The 27457-nt window shown below is 41.9% G+C and overlaps 1 protein-coding gene across 5 annotated transcripts; it reads right to left on the reverse strand.

The window, feature by feature from the left end:
- Positions 1–165: 165 nt before the first annotated feature.
- tdrd6a (tudor domain containing 6a) lies at positions 166–26590 on the reverse strand. 5 transcript variants are annotated; one of them, XM_030722237.1, is made up of 18 exons: positions 26262–26590; positions 17621–17680; positions 9027–14740; positions 8714–8793; positions 8493–8547; positions 7776–7855; positions 7531–7585; positions 7288–7346; positions 6063–6126; positions 5893–5954; positions 5712–5730; positions 4493–4572; positions 4346–4397; positions 4193–4239; positions 4043–4106; positions 3585–3658; positions 1684–1738; positions 166–707 (listed from the first exon to the last, which is right to left on the reverse strand). In XM_030722237.1, exons 3-18 carry the CDS (start codon positions 14683–14685, stop codon positions 613–615), a joined length of 6600 nt encoding a protein of 2199 aa, XP_030578097.1. In that variant the 5' UTR covers positions 14686–14740; positions 17621–17680; positions 26262–26590; the 3' UTR covers positions 166–612. The 5 variants fall into 5 exon arrangements, with proteins under 5 accessions (XP_030578097.1, XP_030578100.1, XP_030578096.1 ...); XM_030722240.1 differs by having other exon boundaries at positions 7288–7343; positions 9027–14744; XM_030722236.1 differs by having other exon boundaries at positions 9027–14744.
- Positions 26591–27457: the final 867 nt, after the last annotated feature.

Consider the following 27457-nt stretch of genomic DNA (forward strand, 5'->3'; position numbering starts at 1 on the left):
ACAGTTAAAGCAAAGCATCACCAAGAAAGAGGAAATCTCCAAATATTTTTTTTTCTATGACAACTGACCAAATGTTCCATGATGTGCTCTATTTTAACAAACGTAAAAAAGCACCAAGATGGAACTCTATTTTAATCAGGGAAGCAAAACCATGACTCATCGCCACTGACCTTTAATATTTATTGTCAACACAAATTTGTCTTTAACACATGCATCTGTCCACACCAAATACAGCTTTTTTTCTCCAATGTATTTCACAACAGTTACTGAAATCAGATTATTATTCAACTAAAGAATCAAAAACTGCCACACAATTCTTTAGATTTATCAAAACTAACACTGGATACTGAGAGAGAACTGCTAACATTTTGACTCATTCTGACTGACTTAACTGTATGGCTGTTTTTTTTTAAAGGAACAATTAAATTAGCCGATTAAAGGGTCTAATTGGCCTGCTAGGCAATTAACACACACACACACACAAAAAAAAAAAAAGCACTCTTAAGAATGAACACCACAAAGAAAACAGAACTGAACCGGTCTAATACAATACAAAACAATATGCAGTAACTAACTTTCTATCTGAGGTCACAAAAAGAAAAGAAGAGCCGGTCACTCTCCTGGCTGCTGCTGCTCGGCAGGCTGATTATCAGCAGAACCATGAGTGACAATCAGAGACAGGTGAGTTATGGTTGACAGCTGGATTGCTAAAAGGAAGTAAATGAGGAGGGAAAAAAAAAAAAAAAGAGTAAGCAAATGCAGGTTTTATTTTATTTTTTTTTACTTTCAACTAAAACTTCATCCTGTTTCAGAATAAAGGACCAAAATCTACATCTGCAGCAGGCCCGTGTTCCAGAAAGCAGATTTAACAGCTGATGAGGGGAACTCAGAGCCGAGAGCAGAGAACAAGAGCAGACAGCTGGATTTCCTCATACAGTTGATGACAAAGCACATTATTGTTCAGAATTTTCCATCTTTAAAAACACTCAAAGTCTTCTTTATTTAACATGACTGCTTTTATAATTAAGCCATCATTAATGCAGGGACTGAGAGCAATCACTAGACTAGATTTATTGTTAGCGCAGACTAAAATTCTTTCACTTTCACTTGTACACAAAGACAGAAACTGATCAAGTTGTACACAAAATGATTACGTCAAGTTATCGCTGCTGAAACTGGTTCTATGAGCTATTGAATCACGTGGTGACAAAACTTTCACATGGCTCGATATCTTTGAGTCATCACCTTCTGGACTCACTTTTTTTCATCTGTATGAAGCTATAGACACTATGTAGCGATCAATCACTGTAATTAAATGCTATTGAGCAACATTTTTTAACTGTACACAATTAGATTTTAGCTCCCCTGGAATAAAATGGAGGCTCTTTTTTCCATGTGTTGCCATGGTTAATCTTGGTGTTGGCTCCACTGAGTTGTTCAGGAACTGAAAGTTTACACATCTCAATTCATCAAGTCAGAATTCAGGGTTAGACTCAGAGTTTGTTACACCTGCTCTCTGAAACAGTGCCCAGCCCCACAGTCATGGTTATTCATCATCATATTTTAATATGAGCATGAAAAGAACACATCCTCTGATTGGAGATGTTGAGGTGAAAAGAAGAGGGACAGGAAAGTGATTAAACGTGTAAACATGACCTGATTATTTCTGAGACCACAACTTACCAAAACTGTCCTCAGCAGAGGACATTTCCTCTGTCAGCGCACCGTCATCAAAATCCTGGAAATGTGTCAAGTTCAGAATATCAGTATAGTTGATGGAAATAACTCATGTATGTATGTATGTAGTGAAGCTCACTGTTAGGAGTCTGAGGTGGGTGGTAGATTTTTACTAGCTGTCATAATCAGTATGTGTACACTGATCTGTGTGATCTGTGAAGTGTACGCCCATAAGCTGTGGGTTCTGTGAGAATGTCAGATATCCAACAGAAAATCTAAACATTTACAGTCATGAAAAAGAAAGTTTTCACAGGACTATGTAGAAAAACTAAGTACACCCCACGATTCAGTGTCTGGCAGAACCAGCCTTACCACAACTAGCCAATGACCAGTCAATCCTTTTCTGTATGACTATCAGTTTTTCACATTGTTGTGTGGAGGAACTTTGATCCGCTCTTCTCTACAGTACATTTGTTTATCCGTAGCTCTCTTAAGGCCCCTCCACAGCATTCCAACCAGGCTGGGGTCTGGACTTTGACTGGGCCATTGCACCACCCTGATATTTTTCTTATTCAGCCACTCTGTTGGAGATGTGATGCTGTGCTTGGAATCATTGTCCTGCTGTATGACCTGATTTATACCAAGCTTTAGCTGTTGGACAGATGGCTTCACATTTGACTCTAGAATACTTTGGTATACAGAGGTGGTAACGGTTGACTCAATAACTGCAAAGTGCCCACATCCTGTGGCTGCAAAACAAGCCCAAACCCTCATCCCTCCTCCACTGTGCTCAGTTAGTATGAGGTGATTGTGCTGATAAGCTGAGTTTGATTTTTGCCAAACATGGTGCTGTGTATTATGGTCAAACATCACTCTGCTCTGCCCTGTCCAAAGGACACTGTCCCAGAAGTCTTGTGGTTTGCTCAGATGCTACTTTGCAAACCTAAGCTGTGCTGTCGTGTTCTTTTTAGAGAGAAGTTTCCTCCTGAGAGACCTTCATAACAAGCATTACTTGTCCTGATTGTACTGTCATGAACATTTAACATGCTAACTGAAACCTGTAGAACCTGAGATGTAGCCCTTGAATTTTGTTGCAGTTTCTCTGAAACTTGTGATGAATTTGCTGGGACATCCACTCCTGGGAACATAGTGGGAGTGTTTTAACACACACCTGAATGCTCCAGACCAGTAAACTTCCAAAGCATCTGCTTTTATTGAGGTGTCCACACTTGCTGATGATCACTTAGTCCCGTAAAACTAAAATAAGCTAACACAGGTTTATGCCAGTGATTGTGTTTCCACCAACAGTAACAACTCTCAGTAATAAGTTCAGCTGTGAAGCATGCACTCTGAACCAATATTTGTTTCTTGCTGCCAATAATCTATTCTCAGATTAAAGGAATAGTCTGAGCTTCAAAAATAAAGAGGTTGACATTACAGACAGTTGTTACTGCTCACATTTGCAAGTAAAAGCAGCTGCACACAATTATTTACAGTATTTATAGGTGCATGTGTGCAAATATGAAATGAAATACTAGAAGGTTCAGCCCAGGGAGTGCAAGTTTCTTCACCAAAATGTTAATAACCCAAAAGCTGTCATAGTTTATGATAGGGGTGGAGCTCCTCTCTCACACCCTGCTGGCAGTAAAGAGGTTAAAGCGAGCACATATGGTGTGAAAAAATATTTTTCTTGAGTTTGTACAAGTAATTACTGTAATTGTTATCAAAATCTTTGTAAGTAAAATGCATTAAGAGTCTTATGAAATCACCTGTTCAACTAGCTTTAACGTGAGTAAAGGTGTAGGACAGTTCTGACAAAGAAGTTAAGATAAACTGCTTGTTTAGTTGGCCATGATCTTCTAATTTGGCAAACTATGCTGCCCATCTTAGACTGAACTCATTCTTACCTTATTTTGTTGGGGAGATGCATGCACCTGCAACTCACAGTCTTCTGTCACCATTTCAGCTTCCTGTTTAAGATCTGAAAGAACAAGGATGCACGAGTATAATGAGGGTCTCTGAATTCGCACACCAGAGGCATGGTTTTTTTTTTTGGCTTTTTGCATTTTTGTTAAATTAATCAGTATAAACACTTTCTAAATAATAATGTAAATCAATGGTTACATTAAGCATGGTCCAAGTCTCAAATAATGAGGTCAGTGTATGTATATAGGAGCCTAAAGCTAAGGCTTCAGACTCCTCTAAATGCTGGGCAGCCAATCAGACAGTGCATGAAATGAGGGGCTGCACCAAGGCACAGTACGGGATACTACGGCTCAGTTAAGCTGTGACTCATGCAGCATTTCTCTAGTAGACCAGAATAAAATTATGAAGCTGTAAATGAGCCCTCTAATTTATAGAATACCTTGACAGGCGTCTGTCAAACAGATCTCGCCAACAAGACAGGTCACCTCTTCAACCAGATTACTCTGCACAGCAATACAAACAGTGTTCACTCACTTTTCAAAGATAGAATGTTGCATTTTAATCTGTAAAATGGCAAGATATGCATTACCAAATCTGGAGACGGAGCTGTGCATGTCTGTGGCTCTGAGGCTAACACTGAAAATAAAGAAGATAAAATATACAGGAAATGAACAGATAGGGGAGGCAGCTCTAAGTATGTTCAGTAATCAGATTTGAATATTAAAGAGCCAAGATGGCAAACCAGAAAGTGCATCTTCATGAAGATCCAAGGTCTCATCTTCAATCAAGTCGTCCTAAAACAAAAAGATCACGCTCATTACTCCAACACACAAGCTAAGTGAGAACTTCAGAAACAGAGTTTGTAACATGTTTATACTGATGTTCTTACTCTGCTAGGAGTGGAAGTCCATGGCCCCCAATGCTGTAGGGCAACATCATCAATTTCCACTGTGTTCCCTGAAGGAGTTTCTGTGAAGGAAATCACACTTGATATCAACTCCACATCCTCATACAGTGTTTGATGTGAAACCACCACAACACAGTTTTTGCAACAATGAGAATTAAACTCTCTCACCCAGGTGTTAGTAAGCAGAGGCCTGTACTACAGAGCAAGATTTGAGGCTTGGCACGGTCACTCCAGGTTTACACTGTATTTTTAGCATTATACAAGACCCATCGCTGATAGAAATGTCCTCTCACAATTAGTAAGAATATAAAATGAAAGTAGAAGTCAGGATAACATTACAGCTCAATTTCATAATAGAAAACCCTTCAGCATCTTCTTATTTTCTGCAAAACTATTTTGGGCTAATCTGGAGGCCTTGCCCTAAACTTTTTGTCACCCCTGAATTATTAAAGATATCCCGACAAAAATGCTTCCAATATTAGCAATACTATTAGAATCAAAAGAGAATAATATTCTGTAATTATCTTTAACATTTCTACAAAAACATTTTGTTAACCCTGTCCTAGAAAGGACAGAAAGCCTCCATGCTAAACAAATTAGACAAAGTACATAGTGCACTCGAGTACGAGTATATACTACATACTGTCTTTCTATTTAGGGTTCTAGCCAGCGACTGATCGTGTGGCTCTGTGCCATGCTGAGGTTGTTTTGCACCGTGTTTGCTACTGGAACTTTTCGCTATCACTGCATATAGCAAGCAGGTGCGCACCCACACACTGGCCAATAACAGACTGATTTTTATCTTATATATTATAGTTTGCTCGTTTGTAAAATATGATGCTCTGTTGCTAGTAGACCCATCCATTTGTCCAACTGTCAGAGGCTACAATCAGGCACTCGTAGCTAAATTGGAAAATCCTGGGTAAACCCATTGAGTTAACACCACCTTTGTGTGACTGCTTAGCCTGACTGACAAAGTCAGGGCAAGTAAAGCCTGACGAGCAAAAGCTAACCTGGCTACACTGAACATACTTTGTAATACAGACCCCCTTGATATGTAAATGTCTGATATTACATGTTGCCAATTAAAATGTACCCAGATAGTCTGCCATAATAATATTGTAACAAGAAGCTTGCAGTGTCGAATACTGCTCATCTCAATATTAAATATTATATTAACTCAATATTAAAAATGACTCACCAACTGATCCATGCTGGACCTGCAAAAGAAGTTACACTATTTTACTGTAAAGAAATACAACTGAATCAACTGAAATAAAACATTCTATACACATCCATTAAGATAAAATAACTTAAAGCAAAAACGGCATGAACTAAATCACAAGGCAGCTTATTCTGAAAACCCCATAGATGCAAGTTACCATTTCCTCTGCTGTCACACAGCTCAGACAGTCATCACCATCACTGCTTGGTTCTTTTTGCTCTGCAGTACAAAGAAAAATACATATATAGAAAATGGTACTCTGCAACAGAAAACAAAGCTGGAAAATAAAGCAATTATCTGTTCATTCCCACATCTGAGGTCCGATACCTGTGCAAACATCTGCTGAGCAAGTCTCTTCGATACAACAGGTCACCTCTTCAACTTCATCATCCTAAAAGGCCATTAAAAATTAAAAAAATAAAATATTGTTGATTACTACAACATTTACAGTCATTCTGTAGATTCAAATCAGTATATTGTCAAACCTCTTTAGCTGTACTCTACCAAATCTTAAATCAAAATCAGTGCTTTAAGATATTTTTAAAACACCAATAAAAACAAATTAAGTCAGAACAATGCTGAAATTACACATTTTACCAGTCTTTTTATACATAAGACACAGCTGAGATTCCCACAGCATACTGTCAGCACTACCCTGAGGCCAGAAATCCTGTCAGTTCCATCATCGTGAAACTGACAGTGCCGTGGGAGGATTGCCTGGGAGAGGCGCATAAATGTAAGAGGACCAAATATGATCAATTGGTGACAAGCTATCGTGAGCAGGTCTGGAAGGCGAGGTGAAGGCCCACTGAAGTAGGTTGCATAAGTTTTGTGGGGCACTCACTGCACAGAGCGCTCAGTACACTGGGCATTACAGGAGGAGCAGAGCAATCAAGAACATCACTGAAGCAGCTGAGAAAGCCTCGAGATGGCTGTGGATACGAAGAGACGGTCCATGGGGATAAGTGGTAGCCACCTGAACACAGGTTGCAGTCTGATCCAACTGTGGCTGGGGTCGCCTGGGAGAGGGTGTATGATGTTGTAAGACCCAAAACACCCAATGACCCCAGGATACATCACTGATCATGTGTTCAGGAGAATCAGGAGATGAACTACAAATAACCCAATAAGTTGGACATAAAAACTACAGAGTGAATCTTTTTTGGACGGCTGGTCAGACCAAAAAAGAAAAACAATTCTCAAGATGTCACTTTGATGTGTTTGTAAGTATTTACTTTGCAATGTAGCACAAGCCCAGCATCCCATGAAGTGATCACAAATTTCATATTGATTTTTTTTTTTTTGCAGTAATGTTTGTAAGATACAAATAGTTGTTTCTGAGGTAAATGCTGTTTATTATCACTCATTTTACATTTAGTCCCATTGCTGATACTTTGCAGTTGGTCAGTGTATTCTGTGCACCATCATCATATCATTTTTTGGAATACATGTACAGTTGCATGTCTCTACACGGACCATGCAACACCTCTTAAGGACAATGACTGGCAGTCAGAAGAGAGTGGAGAGTGTCCAGCTGTAGCTAACTAGTTACCTTCTCCAGAGAGGGAACTGTGCAGGTGTTGGGCTCACTGGCAGCTGTGTCAGTGTCTGCTAGATCCAAACACAGACAAATCACAAACAGGAGCTTTTAATGGAAAATGATGAGATTATAAAAGTTTACATGCTAAAATTACAGTAACAGTGATCACTCCCATGTCTGATTCCATGTAAGGTTCGTGTTTGCAGTCCTGCATTCTAGCTTGACATGTAAATATCTGACATAATCTCATCAAACCTGATTTTGGGTTGTCGAGATGAGCCAAGGACGACTCCTCATGCACCGAGTCACTCTGAAAAAGAACAGATTAACATTCACTCACCTGAGTGCTCCATCTGGGATAATGTCAGTAATGTAAGAATGTTTTACAAATTAAACAGTCACCTAAACAGTAAATAATCAAACTGATATTTACTAATCACAAGAAAAGCAGTAGTGCTTAACCTCCAAATGAATACTACTATATTTTTCTATTATATTACCTCAGCTTGTGTGGTAGCACACAAAACCTCTTGCTGAGCGATGCCATCTTCAGCCTCACATTCCAGTTCTGCAGAAGGACCTGTGTGAACAATCACACCCATTTGTCCAGGAAACGTCACCTCAGAATTACATACATGCTACATTTTACTTGTCTTGATTTTGACAGATCTTTTTAAATAAAACTTTGTAACATATTGTGCATAAACCAGTCCTGTTGTCGGGGGGGGTAAAGTTACCCAAATCTGAAAGTAGCAGCAATATGGTAGGCTTATGCATGAATATATTAGAGTTGGATTACTTGATTACATTTTTAAATTAAAAGTTATTCTCTGGCAAGATCTGTGGTGTTGGAAGAGAATGGAAGTAATGGTCATCCTTGGTATATGCAGGCTATAAAACACAGGCTACAAAATATGTGCATCATGTTTGTCTACATTTTATGTACTGACATGACTCTAGATGAGAGTACTGAACAGTACTGAATTTCATGCAATCTTCACCCACTGGCTGCCTCTGTGACCAACTGGGCGTGTCTCAGCCACTGCTGCAGCTCCAACTGCCAGCTATGGCAGTGAGCTGGCCAATTTACAATAACCCTGTTTTTTTGGGGGGGGTTTCCATACCTGCCTGCACCTGCCCTTTTCACCTTAAGTGTCTCCAAATCAAAACCAAAACCACATATTTAGAATTGTGTAACAAAAACAGAAAGCACTCACCAAACAACTGCTCCCCAGGAGGGAGAGGGGAGGGCAGCACCAATTCAGTTGGAATCTGAGGAAATGTAGACAATGAACATAAGGGTTCCTATCAATATTTCAGCCATTACACCCAATCTCAGTTACTGCTGTATTATGCATGTGTCTAAAGCTATCAAATATATAAACTATGAGCAACAACATTTTCTTATTTATCGCTATATAATTATGTCAAAATCTACCATGCTCACTGCTCTCCTATGGTAAAGAGAAGTACCACTTCTAACAGAAGCCGTTTCGTCATCTCCATTTTTGACTGGATCTGGAAATGGAAGAAGGAAAAAGGAGCAACAAATATGAAATCATTAAGTACCTGAAAACATGTGAGAATCAAATCTGAATCCATCAGATTCCACATGCAAATTCTGTGTTTTTACATTGGAATTTTCCAGAATATGGCATTCACTATGCTTTAAGCAGATTTGCCAAGCAGGAACTCAATCATATTGTGCACCAGCTAGAAAAAAAGTATAGAGAAATTGAGCTGTTTCTTACCAGAAATGTTCATGTCAGCGCTGTAGGCAGCAGTGTCCACCTCTTCAAGTACAGGCTCCTTGTCAGTTGTTGCAGTTGTCTCCGAGTCATCCATTGCCACAAAAAGGTTCTCACCCACTGGCGAGCACAAGTTATCGGACCCAACAGTGACCATCACCGAGGCACTCTCCTCTTCAGTGCTTTTGTTAGTGTCCTCCACGCTTGTGTTACAGCTTATGTTATCAAGTGGAGATAATATAGTTTCATCTATACCACTATCACATGGCAAATTGTCCTTGATCAATATTGCAGAAGCTTGGACTATAATCCTCTCAGTGGAAACACCTTCTTTTGGGGACTCGATAAAAGAGTCAGGATGAATTGAATCTTTGGAGGATTTGCTGTTCTTCGGACTACTTGATGATTTTAGTACCTCATCTGCTGTGCAAAGATCCACAAATTCATCATTGCTGAACTCATCGCTGTTGTCTCTCTCAAAGTGGATATGAGAACTTGCTACTTCTTGGATTTTTGGATGCTCTACTTGATCCTTAAGTACCACAGACTCATTTACAGTTGGGTCAACTTGCAGTGGTGGTTCATCTGAATCAGGCCCTTCATCTGCTTCAGGTTTATCTTCAGCTGGGAAGCACTTCCACCAGGTTTTCATCACCTCATTTATCACCTGACCTTCACATTCCATCCTAACAAAGATTTTTCCTGTAGCTCTTGTTTGTTTAGTGACAGTCACCTGTACCAGTTTGTCAGCTGTAAGTGTAGACAGTTCGACTGCTGCTCCACTTTCCCAGGAACCACACGAAGCATCAAAGCCTTCAAGCTCACACAAAAACGCCTGTGGTGGAATTTCCAACAAGAAAGGGAGCATTTCTCTCACATCTGCTATGCTGACTTGGGACTTGTTTCCGTAGTCCACAAAGAAAACAGAGAGCTTGTCCTCAATTTTGTCAATGACCTCTGCACGATACCAAAGCTGATCGTCTGAAAAGAGAGCAATACATAGACTGCCAGGGCAGAGAGCATCTGGATCGATGCAGTTGTGATCTGCTAAATTCCCAACTTCAGACAGACTTAGATTGATCTTTTCCAGTTCCTCTGACCTAGCAGACTGACACCAGAAGGTCTGATTGTCATTTATGACTGTGATGCAGACCTCCAACTTCAGTCCCTCAAAATAGTTTTCCTGAAAATTATGTGAGGAGCACTGGCTCAGCACTGATATCTGTGTGTTCTCCGGCACGTCTCTGATGTCAAAGACCAGGGATGGCTCTTCCTTTATTTGCTCAGGTTTCTCTGAGGTGATTTCAGGATCTCTAGTAGGCACTTTACACGTTATATTCACGCCATTATATTCAAGATTAACTTCCCACACAGATCCAATCTGCCTGACAAACTGGCACTTGAGCAGTTTTCCTCCACTGCCAGCAATGTCCTCCTTGAAAGCTGACACCACATCTGGATCAAGTACAACCTCTTTCCCAAGACTTGCAGCATCACTCAGCATACAATGTGTGCTGTACACTGGCAGTTGCAAAACATTCTTGTGGAGTCTGCCTATCTTGGAAAGTGGAGTCATGGCTGTATTTCCAAAATCAACAAACTCAATGAGGGCCATTTTATTGCCATGGATTTCTCTTACAACTGCTCGGTACCATGAGGAATCATCTGAAAACTCTGCTTGAACAAGGTCACCTGGATGCACATCTTTGAGACTGTTGGCTTCTGGAGTTGATTTGGGGTCATTGAGCTTTTCTACCAGGGAAAATATTTCATCCTCTTCGCTTACACACTGCACATAGAAACTTAATGGGCTGTTGCACTGTGAGACATAGACATCTGCTACCATATCAGGTGCAATAGAATTTGAGGGCAAGTCTGAAAGTTTAGGAAGCTTTTCAGGAATACTTTCCTTTTGGGATTCTAGTCCATTTAATGTTGGCTTGATGAGCTTAGCATCTGTAGGGAGATCAGAAGGTTTGATATTGTCACCAGCTAGCTCAGAGCTGGCATCTGGCATCCTCTCACATGACTGCCTTTGGTGCGGAGGTGAATACAATTCTAATGGAGGACTTTTGACCTTTTGACCATTTTCATTAACACGGCCCACTGACTTTGTTGCTTTGTTCCACGGGTTCATATCATTAGATTTCCTGCCATCCCTTAAAAAATGTAGAGGTTTTGAGGCAGAGAAACTGTTTTTCTTCTGGAGTTGTGAGTCATCTTCCATGTTTGTGGCCTGCTTTAAGTAAGCGTTTGCCATCTTTCCTGAATGAGCTGCTGAAGTCTCGGGAGCTCTCCGACCCTGGTAGACAACCTGGCTTTCTGTGCGCATCTTAATCTGAAACTTTTTCTTGAGCTTTGAATTGATCTGAGTGTTTCCATGATACAGCTCAACTAGCAATTTTCCATCAGGTTCTCTGGCCACTACTAGTGCTTGGAATTTACATTCTGTTGCAGTTGTCTCAAACCAGCTGTCCACCTCACTGGAAACATTAGCAGGGACATCGGACAGACCACACATGACTGCTTGCACAGGGACAGACATGATGTCATTTGCCTCTCTGGGAACTGGAAGCAAGTCAGCTTTATCTACTTCAATAGTGTCACCGTAATCCACAAAGTGAACCAGAAGGACTGGCTTTGTAGCCTTAATCTGCCCCCTGTACCACTGCCCATCAGTATACCTTGCAAAGCACAAAGTTCCAAAGACTGCTGGAAGCGTCACATTCTCAAGCTGATGACAAAGTTTTCTCACTTTCATCTTGAGGTCATTCATCACATCAGCATTCTTTTCAAGGTGGCAGTAGAACTGATTGACACTGTTCACACATGTCACTGTGACCACTTCTTCTGTCCCTGTTTTGACATCGTGTGTTGAGTAGTAGTATGTATCCAGACGAAAAGATGCTCCAGCAGCTTTCTTGGGAGGTGCACTTTCCATTAGATTGACCATACTGGTGCTGACACTCTCAAATGGAGTTTCTAGATCCACAATGTTGAAAACAATCTTCTGCTCACTGTACATGACAGCATATACGGTGCATTTCAAAATCACAAAGTTGGATGCAGCCGAGTTGACAAAATTGTGAAACCTTGCTACTGCCTCTTTGCTCCACTCATTTATAGCAGATGTAGGGTCAATGGGATTCAACAGACTGCATCGGAAAGCTTGACCATGCAGAATGAGGAATTCTGGCCTGATTCTCCTCAGATCATGGAGGGAGACTGTCTCCGTCTGGCCATAGTCAACAAACAACACATCCACATGAGGGGTTTCATGTTTATGAATCACAAGGGCTCTGTACCACAACCTATTATCAGGGTGGCGAGCAACACAAACTGTTTCAACATTTTGCTGAAACTCGCTGCCTGCATAATGAGCCTGTATGTCATGCATGAGCAATTTCAAGTGTCCTGCATTATGTACTAGCTGGCACCAAAAGTCATTTGGGCTTTCAATGTAGGACACACTGACATCAAGGACACTTCCAATAGGAAACATATGCTCCTTATAGGTAGCAATTCTCCTTTCATTGCTTCCAAGGCCAATTGTGTTTTGGGTCCTGAAATCCAATCCAGTGTTCCTATTCACACCTGGAAGACTGGCATCTGGATGTGTGGGAGGAATGTCGTCACTTTGCATTTTAATTGTGGCTTTGCGCTGTCTTGGCATGTCAGCCCTTTCAGCAAAGCCAGAATTGCACATCAGTGTACCAACATCTCGTTCTTCTTGTGCTTTGGGATCTGTCAGTTGGACAGCATAGCTGTTATCATATTTGGCCAGAACATGTACATTTAGTTCTTTATCAGTGACTGCTTTGCTGAAAAATGCAGAGGCCCTCTGACTCCATCTTTCATCTTTTGGTTTAACACCAGCGAGAGTGCATTTCAGTGCCAGCCGTGGCAGCTTTTTGAACTCAGCAGGAAGTATCCTGAGATTTCTCCTATCAACCACTTCTGTGTTTCCATAATCCACAAAGAACACCTTGGCATGTGTCTCACCAACTTCAGTCACAATTGCTCTGTAGAAGTCACCATCTGCTGCTCTGGCAGCACAGTAGAGTCCAGCAGTTGGAATTCTAACTGCATCTTTATTCAGCGAATCTTTGTACAGATGGTAGATTTTATCCATCAGTTCATTCAACTGCTTTGTGTAGTTTTGTGTTTGAATGTAAAATTCTGATGGGTTTATTAAGTCCTGAACTGCCGCCACGTGTGAGGAGTTTAGCGGAAGAACTTCAGCAGGCACCCTCTCTGCTACTGCTTTCTCTTCTTTCTCTTCCATAGCCTGTACAGAAGATAGCATCGTTCTTTCTTGTTGAGCTGGATGCTTATGGCTGTGTGCAGTGTTGCGGATGGCATAATCTTCCAGTGTTTTCTTACAGTCCAGCAAACAGCTCTCCTGGAATCCAAACAGCATGTTAATGTTTGTGTTGTTGTCCCCATAAAAAGTGACATAGTGAACACCCTCTGAGATGCTTTGGTACTCAAATTTGACAATCACCGTCTTGTACAGCAGGAGGGACTTGAGGTAGTCAATCTGGCTGGTTGTCCATACCACCCCTTTGTCATTGACTCCATGGAGGGAGCAGATATAAGTGACAACTGGCATCCTAAAGAACTCTGAAGCCAGTGGTCTTACATTCTCCACTTGAACAAGCTGTTTAGTTCCATAGTCAACATTCAAGACTTCCACCACATTACTGGTTGGAAATACATGCTGCAGAACAGAGCGGTACCACCTTCCATCACTACTTCTTGCAGCACATGGAAATCCAATCATTTCTGGGCCTACAATGCAGTTGGACATTCTCCCTTCACAGCTCTGTGTAAGTTGATCTGACAGTTTCTTCAATTCTTGAGAGAAGACCTTCAACTGGCAAAAAATCCTCTGTGGATTTGTCACTTCTGTTACAATGACTGTCTCCACAGTTCCTCCCTGTAGCTCCGGGTACATGAACAGCACTTGCTTGTGCAGGCGTTCAACTGTTCCCACAGAGAGCTGTTGGTTCTCTGGAGAAATTTTTGCTCCACTTTGGGACTGGAGTGACAGCAGTACAAAGTCCTGGAACATGTTGGGAGACAGTTTCCTGGCAAATCCCATCTCATACATTTGTTTGGATATGCAAGGTATGTGCAGGAGAAATGTTCTGTTCACCACTAGCACTTCCTGTACATAAGCTGACACAGACTTCCCAGGAAGGGATTTCAAAAATTCAAGAGCCACTGGAGACCATCTGTTCTCAGGTGAGAGTGGTAGCACGTTAGCTAGCACACAAAACTCCACTTCAGGGGGTAGCTGGAAATATTCTCTTGTACCCCATGCAAGCTCATTTGTAGTGGCGCTGAATGTCATTCCTTTGTCCACGAGGAATACCGTGTAATTTGAGCCATTTCTTGAGACTATGCGGGCTCTATACCAAAAACCCTCAATCTGAACTAAGCACTGGTGACCAGGCTTTCCCTCCAGTTCTTGAAATGTGTCCCCAGGAGACTGAATGTCTTTGGCTAGGCATTCATACTCTGCACTCCTCTCCTGGCTAAATTTTGCCCAGAATTCCACAAGCACACAAAGATGATTCAAGTGGACTCTGGATATGATAACTGTTACATATGATCCACGTGTGGGGAGTCCTGGGATTGAAGACATTTTTGCTTTCATAAATTCTAGCTACCCATGATTTGTCACCTCAACACAGCAGCATGAGTTCAGGATGCTATCTGGAAAACAAACGTGTGTGCACACACACACACACATATTAATTGCAACAATACCAATAACTACTAGAATTTGCACAATTCAAGTCTTGAACCAAGGCTATGACAATTCATTATGCTAAAGAGTCTAATAAGCATGTACAGACACAGATTTTACCAACACTGACCAAAAAGTAGGTGGTAATGACAGGTGACCCAAAACCAAAATTTGTTCTACCTTAACCTGTTAACTGGCTGTGTCCCGCCCGCAGGACATTTGTAGCGCTCTCCGACTTTGAAGCCTCATAGCGTCACAGTAACGCTGCAGTCCGATCTTACGATGCTTTTATATGACAGACTAGACCCTCAGAATTGGATTGACACCTCATTTGGCCAATCATGTTATGAAATGGGTTTTCCAGAGCCAATAATAAGCAGACAGCGTCATGTGACTTTTCTGGACATGCCCCAACTCTTCGCCAATCGTTCTGATTGGTCGACTCTGATCCAAAATTCAAAAGCCAATAGCCAATAAAATTCCTGACACATGGGTATATGGCGCTATGGGGTGTGTTTTCACATGAATGCACAAACTCCCTGCATAGTCAGTGTGTCCTCCGTGTGTAAACCTGAGCAGGAAGTAAGAGTGTGTGCGCCGTCGTGCATTAACAGTGTTTCTCGCCAACGGGTTGTCAGAATGCATCAAACACATACTATATTTATTCAACAAAGTGACTAAATTACTCACGAGAGTGGATTATTATTTATTAGAGGACCTCGTTGCTGAGTCGACCGGTTTTACGAAATCTCACAAACGAACAGCCGTACTCTGGCAGCGATTCATGGTACGTGTTACATTTTATTCTCAGCTCATCCTCGTATTATATGCCGTTTAGATGTAAATATGTATGTAATGGTGAGCTTGACATGCACCATTAAACAGAAAATATCACCATACGCTGTTGTTACGCCACTTATATTGTGTGTATGTGCTTTGCATATGGAAATTTACAAGAGCAGTGTTGGGGGCAGGGAAGGTTGTTATAGGTCTCGATAAGGCTTTCACGGGGGTCTTTATAACATTTATTAAGGCAGGATGAGGAAGACAATGGCTCAGACCTTTTTTGAGCAGTTAAGTGTCTGAAGTTTTACAAAAAGCTTTATGCTTTGTGATGGGCTTTGTGTACGTTTTGTTTGTGGGGGTGGGGGGTATTTGTTTGGGAGGGGGTTGTAAGTTGTGTATCAGAGAAGGACTATTTGGAGGATTGTGGTTTTTTATTTTATGTGAATATGTAGTGTTTACATTTACTGTAACTTTTGATCAATATACAATTTATTTATTTAGGGTGTGTAAAGGAATCAATGAAAACAGACTGGGGTTTTCCGTGAATGAAGGCCTAACATTTTCTTTCTTTTACAAATTAGGGCAACCTCTGATTTATTTGTCTAATTATAATTAATTTGTACTATCAGTAACTTTGCATATAGCAGAAGATTCCTCAGGGTAGTATCTTTGATTAGAGCCCTCATTGATGACTGTATGTTGAAGCATTGAGGAGTTACAGCTATTTGAAGTTTGCATATCAAAGCCTGCTCACATATGGCACGCGGAGTCTCCAAATGGCACATGTGAGACTAAGCCTGGTCATCAACACACAAAAACCTTTACAAAACAGTAGGTTTTTGTGCTATCTTGATAAAATTTGAAATACACATTGAAGAGACTTCATTCTACAGCTTCACTATATTTTCCAATCCATACCTTCTACACTCAGTGTGTAGTTACATAAAAACAAACAGGAAAAATCTAGGCGAGGCAAAAATTATGTAATTTTTCTGTGTTCCAAACTTAATGGCTACATACTCATTACAGTTACAGCATTTTTTGACTGCAAAAATGAAAAATATAGCTTGTCTTCTTCACAAAAACACCAACCTTTTGCATGTACTCCAAAGAGTTCAGGAACAGCAGCTGATTTAATTTGGGTATGCTTTTTCAGGCGTTTTTGGTGATTTTGGAGCGGCCAGTTAACAGGTTAAATACCAGTTTCATTTACTGTGTACAATCCTGACTAGGAATGTTCTTTGTGACAAATTCATTAGCCATTTAAACCAGTGAAGAAAAGTCTAACTAGTTGATTAATCTAAAATTAAAAATTGACAAAACACCATCTTACTATGAGAAATCTCTATCCTTTTGTCTGTAAACTCATCTACCACAATCAGGAGCTCAGCAACCAAGCTTGGCATACAGTGGCATCTTCAGGCCATGAAAGTTAGACATGTTGCCTAGCAAACACCTACCAATGGGCTAAAAATTACCCTTTTTAACCCTGTATTAGCTACCATAGAGCAAGTCTGCCAGAGCTTCTGCAGTGCCATTTTTTTTTTTTTTTTGGAGTATTTCAACTTACTATTCTTTTAATACAACTTTTATATCCCAAATTTTAATATTATGTAGGTAAGAAGTCCATAGTGACTAAAGAAATTGCTTAAAAAGTGCAATAAGATTACAAGATTATAAAAGATTACATATTTGCTGTCCGCAAGAATCAGCAAGGTTATTCAAGTTAACTAAAAATAGACTGAAAAATAAAACTAGTTGTGAAAAACATTTATTTAACTAGAATAACACTAGTAATATTCCCAATGACAATTACGCTCCATCTTAAAAAAACAAATAAGCAAGCACGCTAATAAAAACTACAAGTTTTAAAAATTATTAAACAAAACAAGTGAACGCTATCTTGAAACTAAAGCTGGACTGAAAAATTAATATAAACTAATGAGAACTACAACGCTATGAGTCAGAGCACCTGAAACATTGTAGACGACAACTAAAATACAACACTAACACATCTACTGATTTTTGGAGTTTCAGAAAACATGTTAGTACTCACGGTCCACTAAGGATAACCAAACTTGAACAAATCCTGGCGAGAGGACATGCAGAGGCAAATCTGGAAACACCAGGAAAGCATAAGTTACAAAAAGATGCAGAAAAGAAGCTGCATTCAACAGAATGCTGAATGGAATTTTTTGTATTCTCCTTTAAGATTGTGAGAACCAATAGATTAATCAAATGTGTGTCTTAACACGCAGTTGAACTATTCCTTTTTTTTTTGGGAGGGGAGGGGATGTTAGCTGGCTCATCAAACCCTAAAAGCCCAGTCAGAGATAACAGATTTGGTATCACAATGGAGGTCATCAACCTTTTTTATTAACCCATAATTTCTGCTTCAGGCTCGGGTCATTTGACATCATTTAACCCTTCTTCTCTGCAGCATGACCTGACTGAGTGCCTACTTCACAGGAACAATGTTCAAGCTCTGTAAAGAATATTAAAACTTTACTTAAATAATTTGATTTAAAAATAAATAAATAAATCACAAATTTGTTGCTTCGATGCTTTGTTTAAACTCTGCAGCTCAGCTGTGTCCCTGTAAGTGAAGCGTTTCATTCACATTAGCAGCATTAGAGTTCTCTGTCGCTGTGACGCATTCTCGTCATTTGGAAAAAGTGAACCTTTAACACGAGTAGATCATCGCTGACATGTTTTTCCCACACCCCAGTGCTCTCTGCTGCGAGTTTTGCTCATTGTGCTGAGAATTTCAGATGTTATTTTTTTTTTCTTTACTTCAGCCGTAGCCACCAGAACGAATCGCTATAACCACAGTTTGCTAGAAGGCGCATATATTAGCATTAGCAATCATTCAGTACCGGAAGGACCCCGTGCCCCGTTCAGTACCGAGGGGCTCCAGTAAATTATTATTTATGTTTTAATCCCTGATTAGCAACTAAAAATAGACCTGCAGTAGAAACACATTTAGGAGGATGCTTGTGAATAAAAAGCATTACAACTTTAAGCTCATGCAGCCCCCAGTTTTCAACAACAACAAAAAAAAAAACAACTAATAACACAACAGCAGCAGCTGTTTTACACGTAGTCTGTCTGCACATGCACAGCAAGTGCAAATAGGTGGAGCCGTTACTGAGACGGTGAGCTCAGGTCGAGTGAAAGGAGACGTTTTTCTAGCATGCAAAGCAGCAGCGCTTTTTCCTGTAACCACCTTAAAACCTTTACTGGGAAACAACTGGAGGTCCTTCATCAACCACCTGATTAACAAGTGTCAACTTGAAGAAAAGAACTTTGTAGCTGCTCCATCCACTGCTGTTTGTTTCACATAGTGAAAAATCTGCCGTACAGAACTTAAAATATGCAGATGAATTGTTAATACAAAATAAATATATTTATATACAAAATATATATTGGCAAAAGAATACATTTATTTAGTTAAGAGATTATCCCACTAAATCCTGCATTTTATACTATTTCATCTTTAATTATTTAAAGTGCTCTATAAATGAAGTTGTTTGGACTTATAAAAGCACTTTAAAACAACCACAGCTTACACAAAGTGCTGTAGATTGAAACATACAAAAAAAGCAACTCTTTCAAGTTTAAAAACATACAGTTTAATACTAGGTCTCACTGGGGTCGAAAGCCAAGGAAAAAAAGACAGGTTTTAAGACAAACTTTAAAAATGGACATTGAAGGGGCCTCTCTAATATGCAATGGTAAGTTATTCTATAATTTAGGAGCAATGATAGAGAAAGTCCTGTCCCCTCTGAGCTTCCTTCTGGATCTCGGTATCTCCAGGAGCAGCTGGTCTGTTGACCTGACAGACTGACAATGTATGTAGTGATGAAGAAGCTCAGAGAGGTAAAGCGGGGCAAGACTGAAAAGATTTAAAAACAAACATAAGAATTTGAAATGGGTCCTAAAATATCCAGGCAGCCAGTGAGATGAACCCAAGACAGAGGTTATGTCCTCTCTCCTTCAGGTTCCCGCCAAAAAAAAAAGTCGCGCAGCGGCATTTTTAACCAGCTGCAGACACAAGAGTAACAACTGACTGACTCCCACATGGAGTTAGAGTAAACCAGATGAAATGAAATAAAAGCATGGATCACCGTTTCAAAGTGTTGCCTAGAAAGAAAAGATTTTCACTGTTGTCACCTTAAATGATAAAAAAGTAGACTTACCATCATTTGGCTGTCCCAATTTAACAATCACTGCCCATCTTAAAACCAAGATCAGTAGTAACAGGTTTAAATTATACCTCCAAGGGTCCCAAGGGGCCACTGGGTCCAAATCCCATCCCTTTTGTTTTCTTTGCATTAAAATTTAAAAAGTTCAAGGCCAACCAAGCTTTAATATGATCTAGGCATGCCAGGAGAGGTTTAATTTCATTTATTTAGAAAGCTGAATATTAGATATGAAACTTGATTCATTTAAACACTATAGGTGACTGTCCTAGAGCCTAATGCAAGATATCTGGTTAATTAGATTGATGGTATTCCTGTTAATAAAAAGCCTACAACTAGACTACTTTAAATTACTTTAAGTGCAAAATGGACTTGGCAGCAAATTGGGACTAAACAATGCATAAAAATATATATATAGTTTTTCTGCATCCAAATTTCAGTGGCACTGTCATGCACACTGTCTCCCAATCCACCACATCCCAATGGTACTTTGTTGGATTAGCATCCAGCATGTGATCGTCTCCTCCTCTACACCCCATACTGGATTCTGTGTTCCATGGAAAAAAAAAAAAAACTTACTCTCCATCCCTCACACCAGACTGTGGTCTTTCAGCAACAGCGCCTACCATACTGCTGCTCCCTCTCCAGAGCAGATCCACAATGCCCCAATTCTGGACATTTAAATAAAAAAAAAAAATACTGTTGAAATTCTACCTATTCACTGAGGTCTTTACACCACCAGCAGCAGCCTGAACAGCTGATAAAATATATTTTCAAGATGGCGCCGGTGAGGTCAGCAGCCGTCGTACCTGCTCCTACGCTTTGTCTGTATATATTAGCTTTAGCTTTAATTTTCGACTTTATAATTCCGCCTGCTCTGTGTCATATCACGTATGACAGACAGACTCTTTTTAATATCAGAATACAGCACTCTGGCTGTATTCTGACAACTTTTTCTCCCGACCCGGCTTGGCCCCAGGAGATCCTGCGCGAGTGGGCGTAGAGCGCACCAAACGCCACTGCCGAGCATACTGTTGGCTAATGTCCAGTCACTGGATAACAAGCTGGACGAACTCAGGGCCAGGATAAAGTTTCAGAGGGACATAAGGGACTGCAACATCATCTGTCTCACGGAGACATGGCTGACCCCCCTCATACCGGACCACGCCGTACAGCCGGCGGAGTTCTTCAGTGTTCATCGCATAGACAGAACGAGTGAGTCTGGAAAATCAAGAGGACGAGGTGTGTGCCTAATGATTAATAACAACTGGTGTGACAGTACAAATGTCGTCCCTCTGAAACAATCATGTTCGCCTAACCTGGAGCTCCTAACCCTGAAATGCCACCCCCACTACCTGCCCTGCGAGTTCCCTTCGGTCATCTTCAGCGCTGTCTATATTCCACCTCAGGTGGACACAAACACTGCACTATCCGAGCTACATGAGGCTATTTCCACCTATCAGGCTAACCAGCGTGATGCAGCTCTCATCATAGCCAGGGACTTTAACAGTGCAAACTTGAAAAAGGTGATACCGGACTTTACTCAACACACAGACTGCCCCACCAGAGGAGAGAGGACCCTAGACCACTGCTACTCTCCATTCAAAGAGGGCTACAAAGCAAAGCCTCTTCCGCCCTTTGGGAAGTCCGATCACACCTCTGTCCTTCTCATGCCGAAATACAAAAAGGCTCAGGCAGGAACCCCCTGCTGTGAGAGAAGTGACATGGTGGTCTGATCAAACAGAGGCTGCTCTGCAGCGTGCGTTGGATTCAACCAACTGGGACATGTTTCGCAGCAGCGCGGGCGGAGACATCGAGGAGTTTACGGAAACTGTTGTGGGATTTATTGGGAAAGTTGTTGATGACACTTCGCTTAGGAGAACCATCAGGACCTTTCCCAACCAGAAGCCGTGGGTGGATAAATCTGTCTGCGATGCTCTGAGGTCCCGCACCGTTGCCTACAACTCCGGCCTCGCCTCTGGGAACATGGACGACTACAAGGCTGCGTCATACAACGTCCGCAGAGCGGTGAAAGAGGCCAAACATCGCTACGGCTGCAGACTGGAACAGCAATTACAACAGTCTGACTCCAGGGGACTGTGGCAGGGACTACACACCATCACGGACTACAAAGCACCACACACACCCCGGGTGAGTGCCGATGCTTCTCTGGCTGATGAACTCAACAACTTCTTTGCGCGCTTCGAGTCAGGAAGCCGACAGCCCGCTGCGCTCCCGGCCGGAGACACTCACTGTGACGGAGCGCGACGTGAGGAGGGCGTTTAGAAGTGTAAACACCAGGAAAGCGGCTGGACCAGACGGTATTAGTGGACGTGTCCGTAAGACCTGTGCTGACCAGCTGGCACCTGTGTTTACACTGATATTCAACCTCTCACTGAAACTGTGTGTGATTCCCACCTGCTTTAAAAAGTCCATCATAGTCCCTGTCCCAAAGAAATCACACCCCAGCAGCCCAATGACTTCAGGCCCATAGCGCTCACCTCTGTGGTGATGAAATGTTTGAGAGACTCATCAAGACATTCATCACCTCCTCACTGCCCACCACCCTCAACCCACTACAGTTCGCATACCGGCCAGACAGATCCACAGACGATGCCATATCCTTCCTCCTTCACAAGACCCTTTCACACATAGGGGAACTATGTGAGAGTGCTGTTTGTAGATTACAGCTCAGCATTCAACACCATAGTTCCCTCCAGGCTGGTCTCTAAGCTGCTGGACCTGGACCTGGGCCCATCCCTGTGCATGTGGGTTCACAGCTTCCTGACCAGCAGACCACAGGTGCTACGAGTGGGTCACCTCACCTCATCCTCCCTCATCCCTCACGCTGTGTGCTCAGCCCTCTGCTGTACTCACTGTACACCCATGACTGTGTGGCCACGTCAGAGTCCAACGTCATCATCAAGTTTGCTGACGACACTGCTGTTGTGGGACTAATCTCCCACAATGAGGAGACAGCCTACAGGAGAGAGGTCTCCCGCCTGGAGAACTGGTGCCAGGAGAACCACCTCCTGCTCAACGTCAGCAAAACGAAGGAACTGATCGTGGACTTCAGCAGGAAGCAGCAGAGGGACTACCATCCACTTGTCATCAGTGGTGCTGAGGTGGAAAGAGTGGACACTTTCAAATACCACATTAAAATCACTGTGAAGAAGGCCAGACAGCGTCTCTACCTCCTCAGGTGGCTGAGAGACTTCAAGCTCCCACTCAAGGTGCTCAGGAACTTTTACACCTGCACCATCGTGAGCGTCATGCGTGGGAGCATCACCACCTGAATGGGAAACTGCACTAAGCAGGACTTCATGGCTCTAAAAAGGGTGGTTCGTTCAGCTGAACGGACCATCAGAACCACCCTCCCCAACCTGCAGGACATTTACACCAAGCAGTGCAGGCTGAGGGCCATGAACATCCTAAAACAGCCCAGCCACCCCGGACACTCTCTCTTCTCCCTGCTCCCATCAGGCCGGCGTTACCGCTGCCTGAGGGCTAAGACTGAAAGGTTGAAGAAGAGTTTTTACCCACAAGCCATCCGTCTGCTCAACTCTGAGCCCTAACTGGACTATTATTGCACTATGTAAATATTATAATCTATAATTCCATGTAAAAGTGTGTATAGTGTATAGTATATAGAGTATAGTGTGAATTACTTATTTTTATTCTTATTTATATGTGTGTGTATATATGGTTGCAGGTACAAAATACATTTCACTGTGCATTGTACTGTGTATAACTGTGCATGTGACAAATAAACACGATCTATCTATTGTTGAGAAAAGAATTAGTGATTAAGGGTGATTTTAAACAATTTTAAACTGAATGTACCATCCTCTGGACAAGATTGTGTTAAGCTAGGAATACTAAGCCCCCTTTTTGGAGTTAAGTTGGGCTTTAGTTGCTTTCTAAGAGCATAATGACTGCTCCTTAAACACTTAAGAATGTAACAGCTCAAATGTCAAAGTCAGGCCTTAGAATTCTAAATCTCAATTAAAGCCGCAAGCGGCGTTAAAGGCCCTCGCCGCCTGCGCGCCCGCCAAACCCCACGCGAGCCGCCTGTGAGCCCCCGCGAACCCCCAGCAAGCCACCTACGAGCTCCGCAAACCCCCAGCGAGCCGCATGCAAGCCTCACAAACCCCCAGCGATCCGCTTCTTCTGCCAAATGTAAAACACGAGTTAGAGCTGTTATTGTACGTGTGTCCAGTAGGTGGCGCTGCGGCTATCATTCAACAATGTCATATGCATGTGTTCAGGAGTGGGTCCTTATCACACTTTTGAAGTTTGGTGCAGATTAGACAATGAGTGTTTGAATTAGAGCAACTTCCTATTTCCAGTAGGTGGCGCTGTCACAGTGATTCAATGTCATATGGATGTATGCAGGGGTGTGTCCTTATCACACTTGTGAAGTTTAGTGCAGATTGGACAATGAGTGTTTAAATTACAGCAACTTCCTTGTTCCACTAGCTGGCAGTATCACTGTCATTCAATGTCACCTGGATGTGTGCAGGGGTGGGTCCTTATCATATTTTTGAAGTTTGGTGCAGATTGGACAATGGGTGTTTGAATTAGAGCAACTTCCTGTTTCCACTAGGGGCGCTATATCTGCATTCAATAATGTCATATGGATGTGTGCAGGGGTGGGTCCTTATCACACTTGTGAAGTTTGAGCGCAATCGGACAAAGTATATGAGAATGAGAGGGAATCAAAAGGTCATGGCGAAGGATCGAAGCTCGCCATGGCGCCAGGACCACGCCCCTCTGCAGTGTAACATCATCATGGGCTTCACTGGAAATGTTTGTGGTCAATGTACAGCTGAAAAGACGTGAATAAAGTGTGTCATGCAGAAATGTTCGTTTTTCCATTGAAAATGAATGGGGAATTGGGGGCGTGGTTACAGGGGCGGGGTGCAAAATGAGGCATGGGTCTGATTGACTTTTTTGATCAGGGTGATATACAGAATATGTAAACCAAATTTCATAATTCTAGGAGTAACTAAATAATTTGAGCTCCATGTAAATTTTAGTTTGATTATGTAAGGGGCGCTATTGCAGGAATTGCCATTGTTTCTCCATTTATGGATTTATGGTGGGTCTGTACACGAGTTATTAAAGTTTGGGAGAAATCGGGCAAAGCATGCACGAGTGATGACAGAAAAGGTGAAGGTAAAAAAGGCCAAAACGAAGGCCAAGTTCAGCGCCCCCTTATGAGAAGACCGTTTAATATTCTACAAAACCATGAATAACTTTTGATGCCCTACTTGTGTAGATTATGCTCAGCAATTTTGGTGTCTGTAGGTATAACGCCCTAGGAGGAGATGTTTCAAATACGAGGTGTGCGCAATCGCTGAATTGGAAAAGGTCAAAGTTCAGGCCAAGATGGCTGACTTCCTGTTTGTTGTGTGGGGGTGCTCCAAGAGGATTTTTTGCTTGTCTTGACATGATCTGTGTGTGACACGAATTTTGTGGTTCTATGAGAAAGTTGATCATGGCCTCTCCCATAGAGGGCCGAAAAATGAAATTTCCGGGGGGCACCGTGGAGCCCCCTTTGAGAGTTTGCTCTTGGCGATAGTAAAAAACAAAATTTTTCACCAGACCTGACCACTGTAGCGAAAATGGTGACTTTTCGTGCATGTTCAAGGGGTCAAATTTGAGGTCAAACTGGCAGAAAGAAAAATAAGAAGAAAGAAGAAAAAGAAAAAAAAGAATAACGTTAACAATTCCAATATTCCGCCTTTCCAGTCACCCACATATATACCTTTTCGGAAACGTCTCGACATGACGCACGTTCCCATGAGGTCAGGGGTCACTTGCGACCGCGTCCCATGTGACCGCCCCCATTTTTGCACCGCCACCCCCTTACAATCACTATAGGCTCCTCGCCGACCCTTCGGTTGGCTCGGGCCTAATGATGCGGTAGAAAAACTGCGATCGTATTGTGACTTTCAACCTTGATTGAAGCACCCGCTCCGCGGAGACCTTGACAGACACACTGCACTGTTGTGCTGCAGTGATGATACACAAACTTTTCTAACATTGGAAGCACAAAACCTCAAGTGTATAAACAGCAGGGACTTTTTTTCACAACACAATTAGGTTTCCAAATTTAAAATAATAATTAAAAAAAAAAAAAGCACCGAGTGCATCACAGATCTGTTTGGCAATCATAACATTAGCACTATCGTTAGCACAACGCTAGCGCCTAGCGTGGTCGTTTTATCATGTCTAGTTATTTTCTTTGACAGTCCAGCGCTTTACGTTAATTAAAACCTTTCATGGCAAGCGTATGGCTTTTCTTTGATGTTAATGTTAACCAGTGTTATCTTTGCTATCCAACGTTACTTCGGGAGCGCAACCGTTAGCATCACGTCAAGTACTAAGTTAACACTAAGTTAACTCATTACCATGATCAGTGTCCCTCAGTTTGAAAGCACACACACTTACAGTAGCTAACTAGATAGAAGTTGGCACAGGATAACTCACCGTTTTTCACAAAGATCCCGCCGAGTCTTCGGAAACTACTGTTGACGTTAACTCCGGGATGCCAAACCTACCGTCTGCCTAGCGAAACCCGCCCGCAGCCGCAGTGGCGCTAAACTTATCCTCACCTAAACTTCTCCGCTTTAACTCAGCGAGCCAAACCTCAGTCCGGTCTCACTGCTTTGTTTTTTCGAGTCGTTGAATCTGACGAGATGTTTAAGTTTTGAAGACTTGAGGGGACTTTTTTTCGGTGGCAGCAAAATTACCGAACTCCACCGCAGCTCAACGGCTGATTAAATCCGACCCGCGCGCGTGGCAGTTTCCCTCCTCCGCCTCCACCCGGAAGTGTTACGCTGCAGAGGACAGCCATTAGCTTTTTCCTCCCTTGCTCGTTTTAGTCTACGATGCTATGTAAAAATGACATAAAATCACACTAACTATATTTATTAGAAACTACAGTGTGTCAAATAACCCTAGACAATGTAAAATGTACTAAATGAATTATTAATTAAACCTTTATTTTACCAGGAAAAATGTCTGAGAATCAGTTCTTATTGACAAACAGGACCTGGCCAAGAGGCCCCAGCAGGAATAGGTCCACGATACATACATATAAACATACCGAGGATAAAAGAAAAGTCACAGATTAAGATGTAAACCACGAGAATAAGAAACAGGAGTACAAAGAAGAACAGGTCAGTGTGTGTGTGTGTGTGTGTGTGTACAAATGTTAGTGTGATCTGGGGTGACCAGCAAGGGCAACAATCAATTATAATCTGCCCGAGTTTAAGCTTGAAAGTAGTGGTATCAAAAAGATCTTCCCCCGAACTGCAAAGCACAGCTTGTCCATGCATTTGTTACCTGTAGGCAGGACCGTAATGGCTGTATTCCCTACTATCACCTTCTTCTAAAAGCGACCTGAAAAGCCTTCAGGTGGGGTACTGACACGGCTTAGAGAGGTCATATTTCTGCTGTATAAGCTTCTCTACATTGGCTCCCTGATAAATCAAAAATTAAATTTAAAATACAAATTCAATATATGTATAAGGATAAGCAGAAGAAGATGGATGGATGGTATAGTATAATTTCTAAACTATAAAAAGTCCTGATTCTTAAAGTTTCCAAGAGTAGAATGGGAGGCAGAGCCTGAACGATTCTTTAATTATGCTGTAGATTTACAGTCAGGCTGCTAGGGGACA

The sequence above is a fragment of the Archocentrus centrarchus genome, chromosome 24 (assembly GCF_007364275.1).
Source record: "Archocentrus centrarchus isolate MPI-CPG fArcCen1 chromosome 24, fArcCen1, whole genome shotgun sequence".
In the NCBI taxonomy this organism is placed as follows: domain Eukaryota; kingdom Metazoa; phylum Chordata; class Actinopteri; order Cichliformes; family Cichlidae; genus Archocentrus; species Archocentrus centrarchus.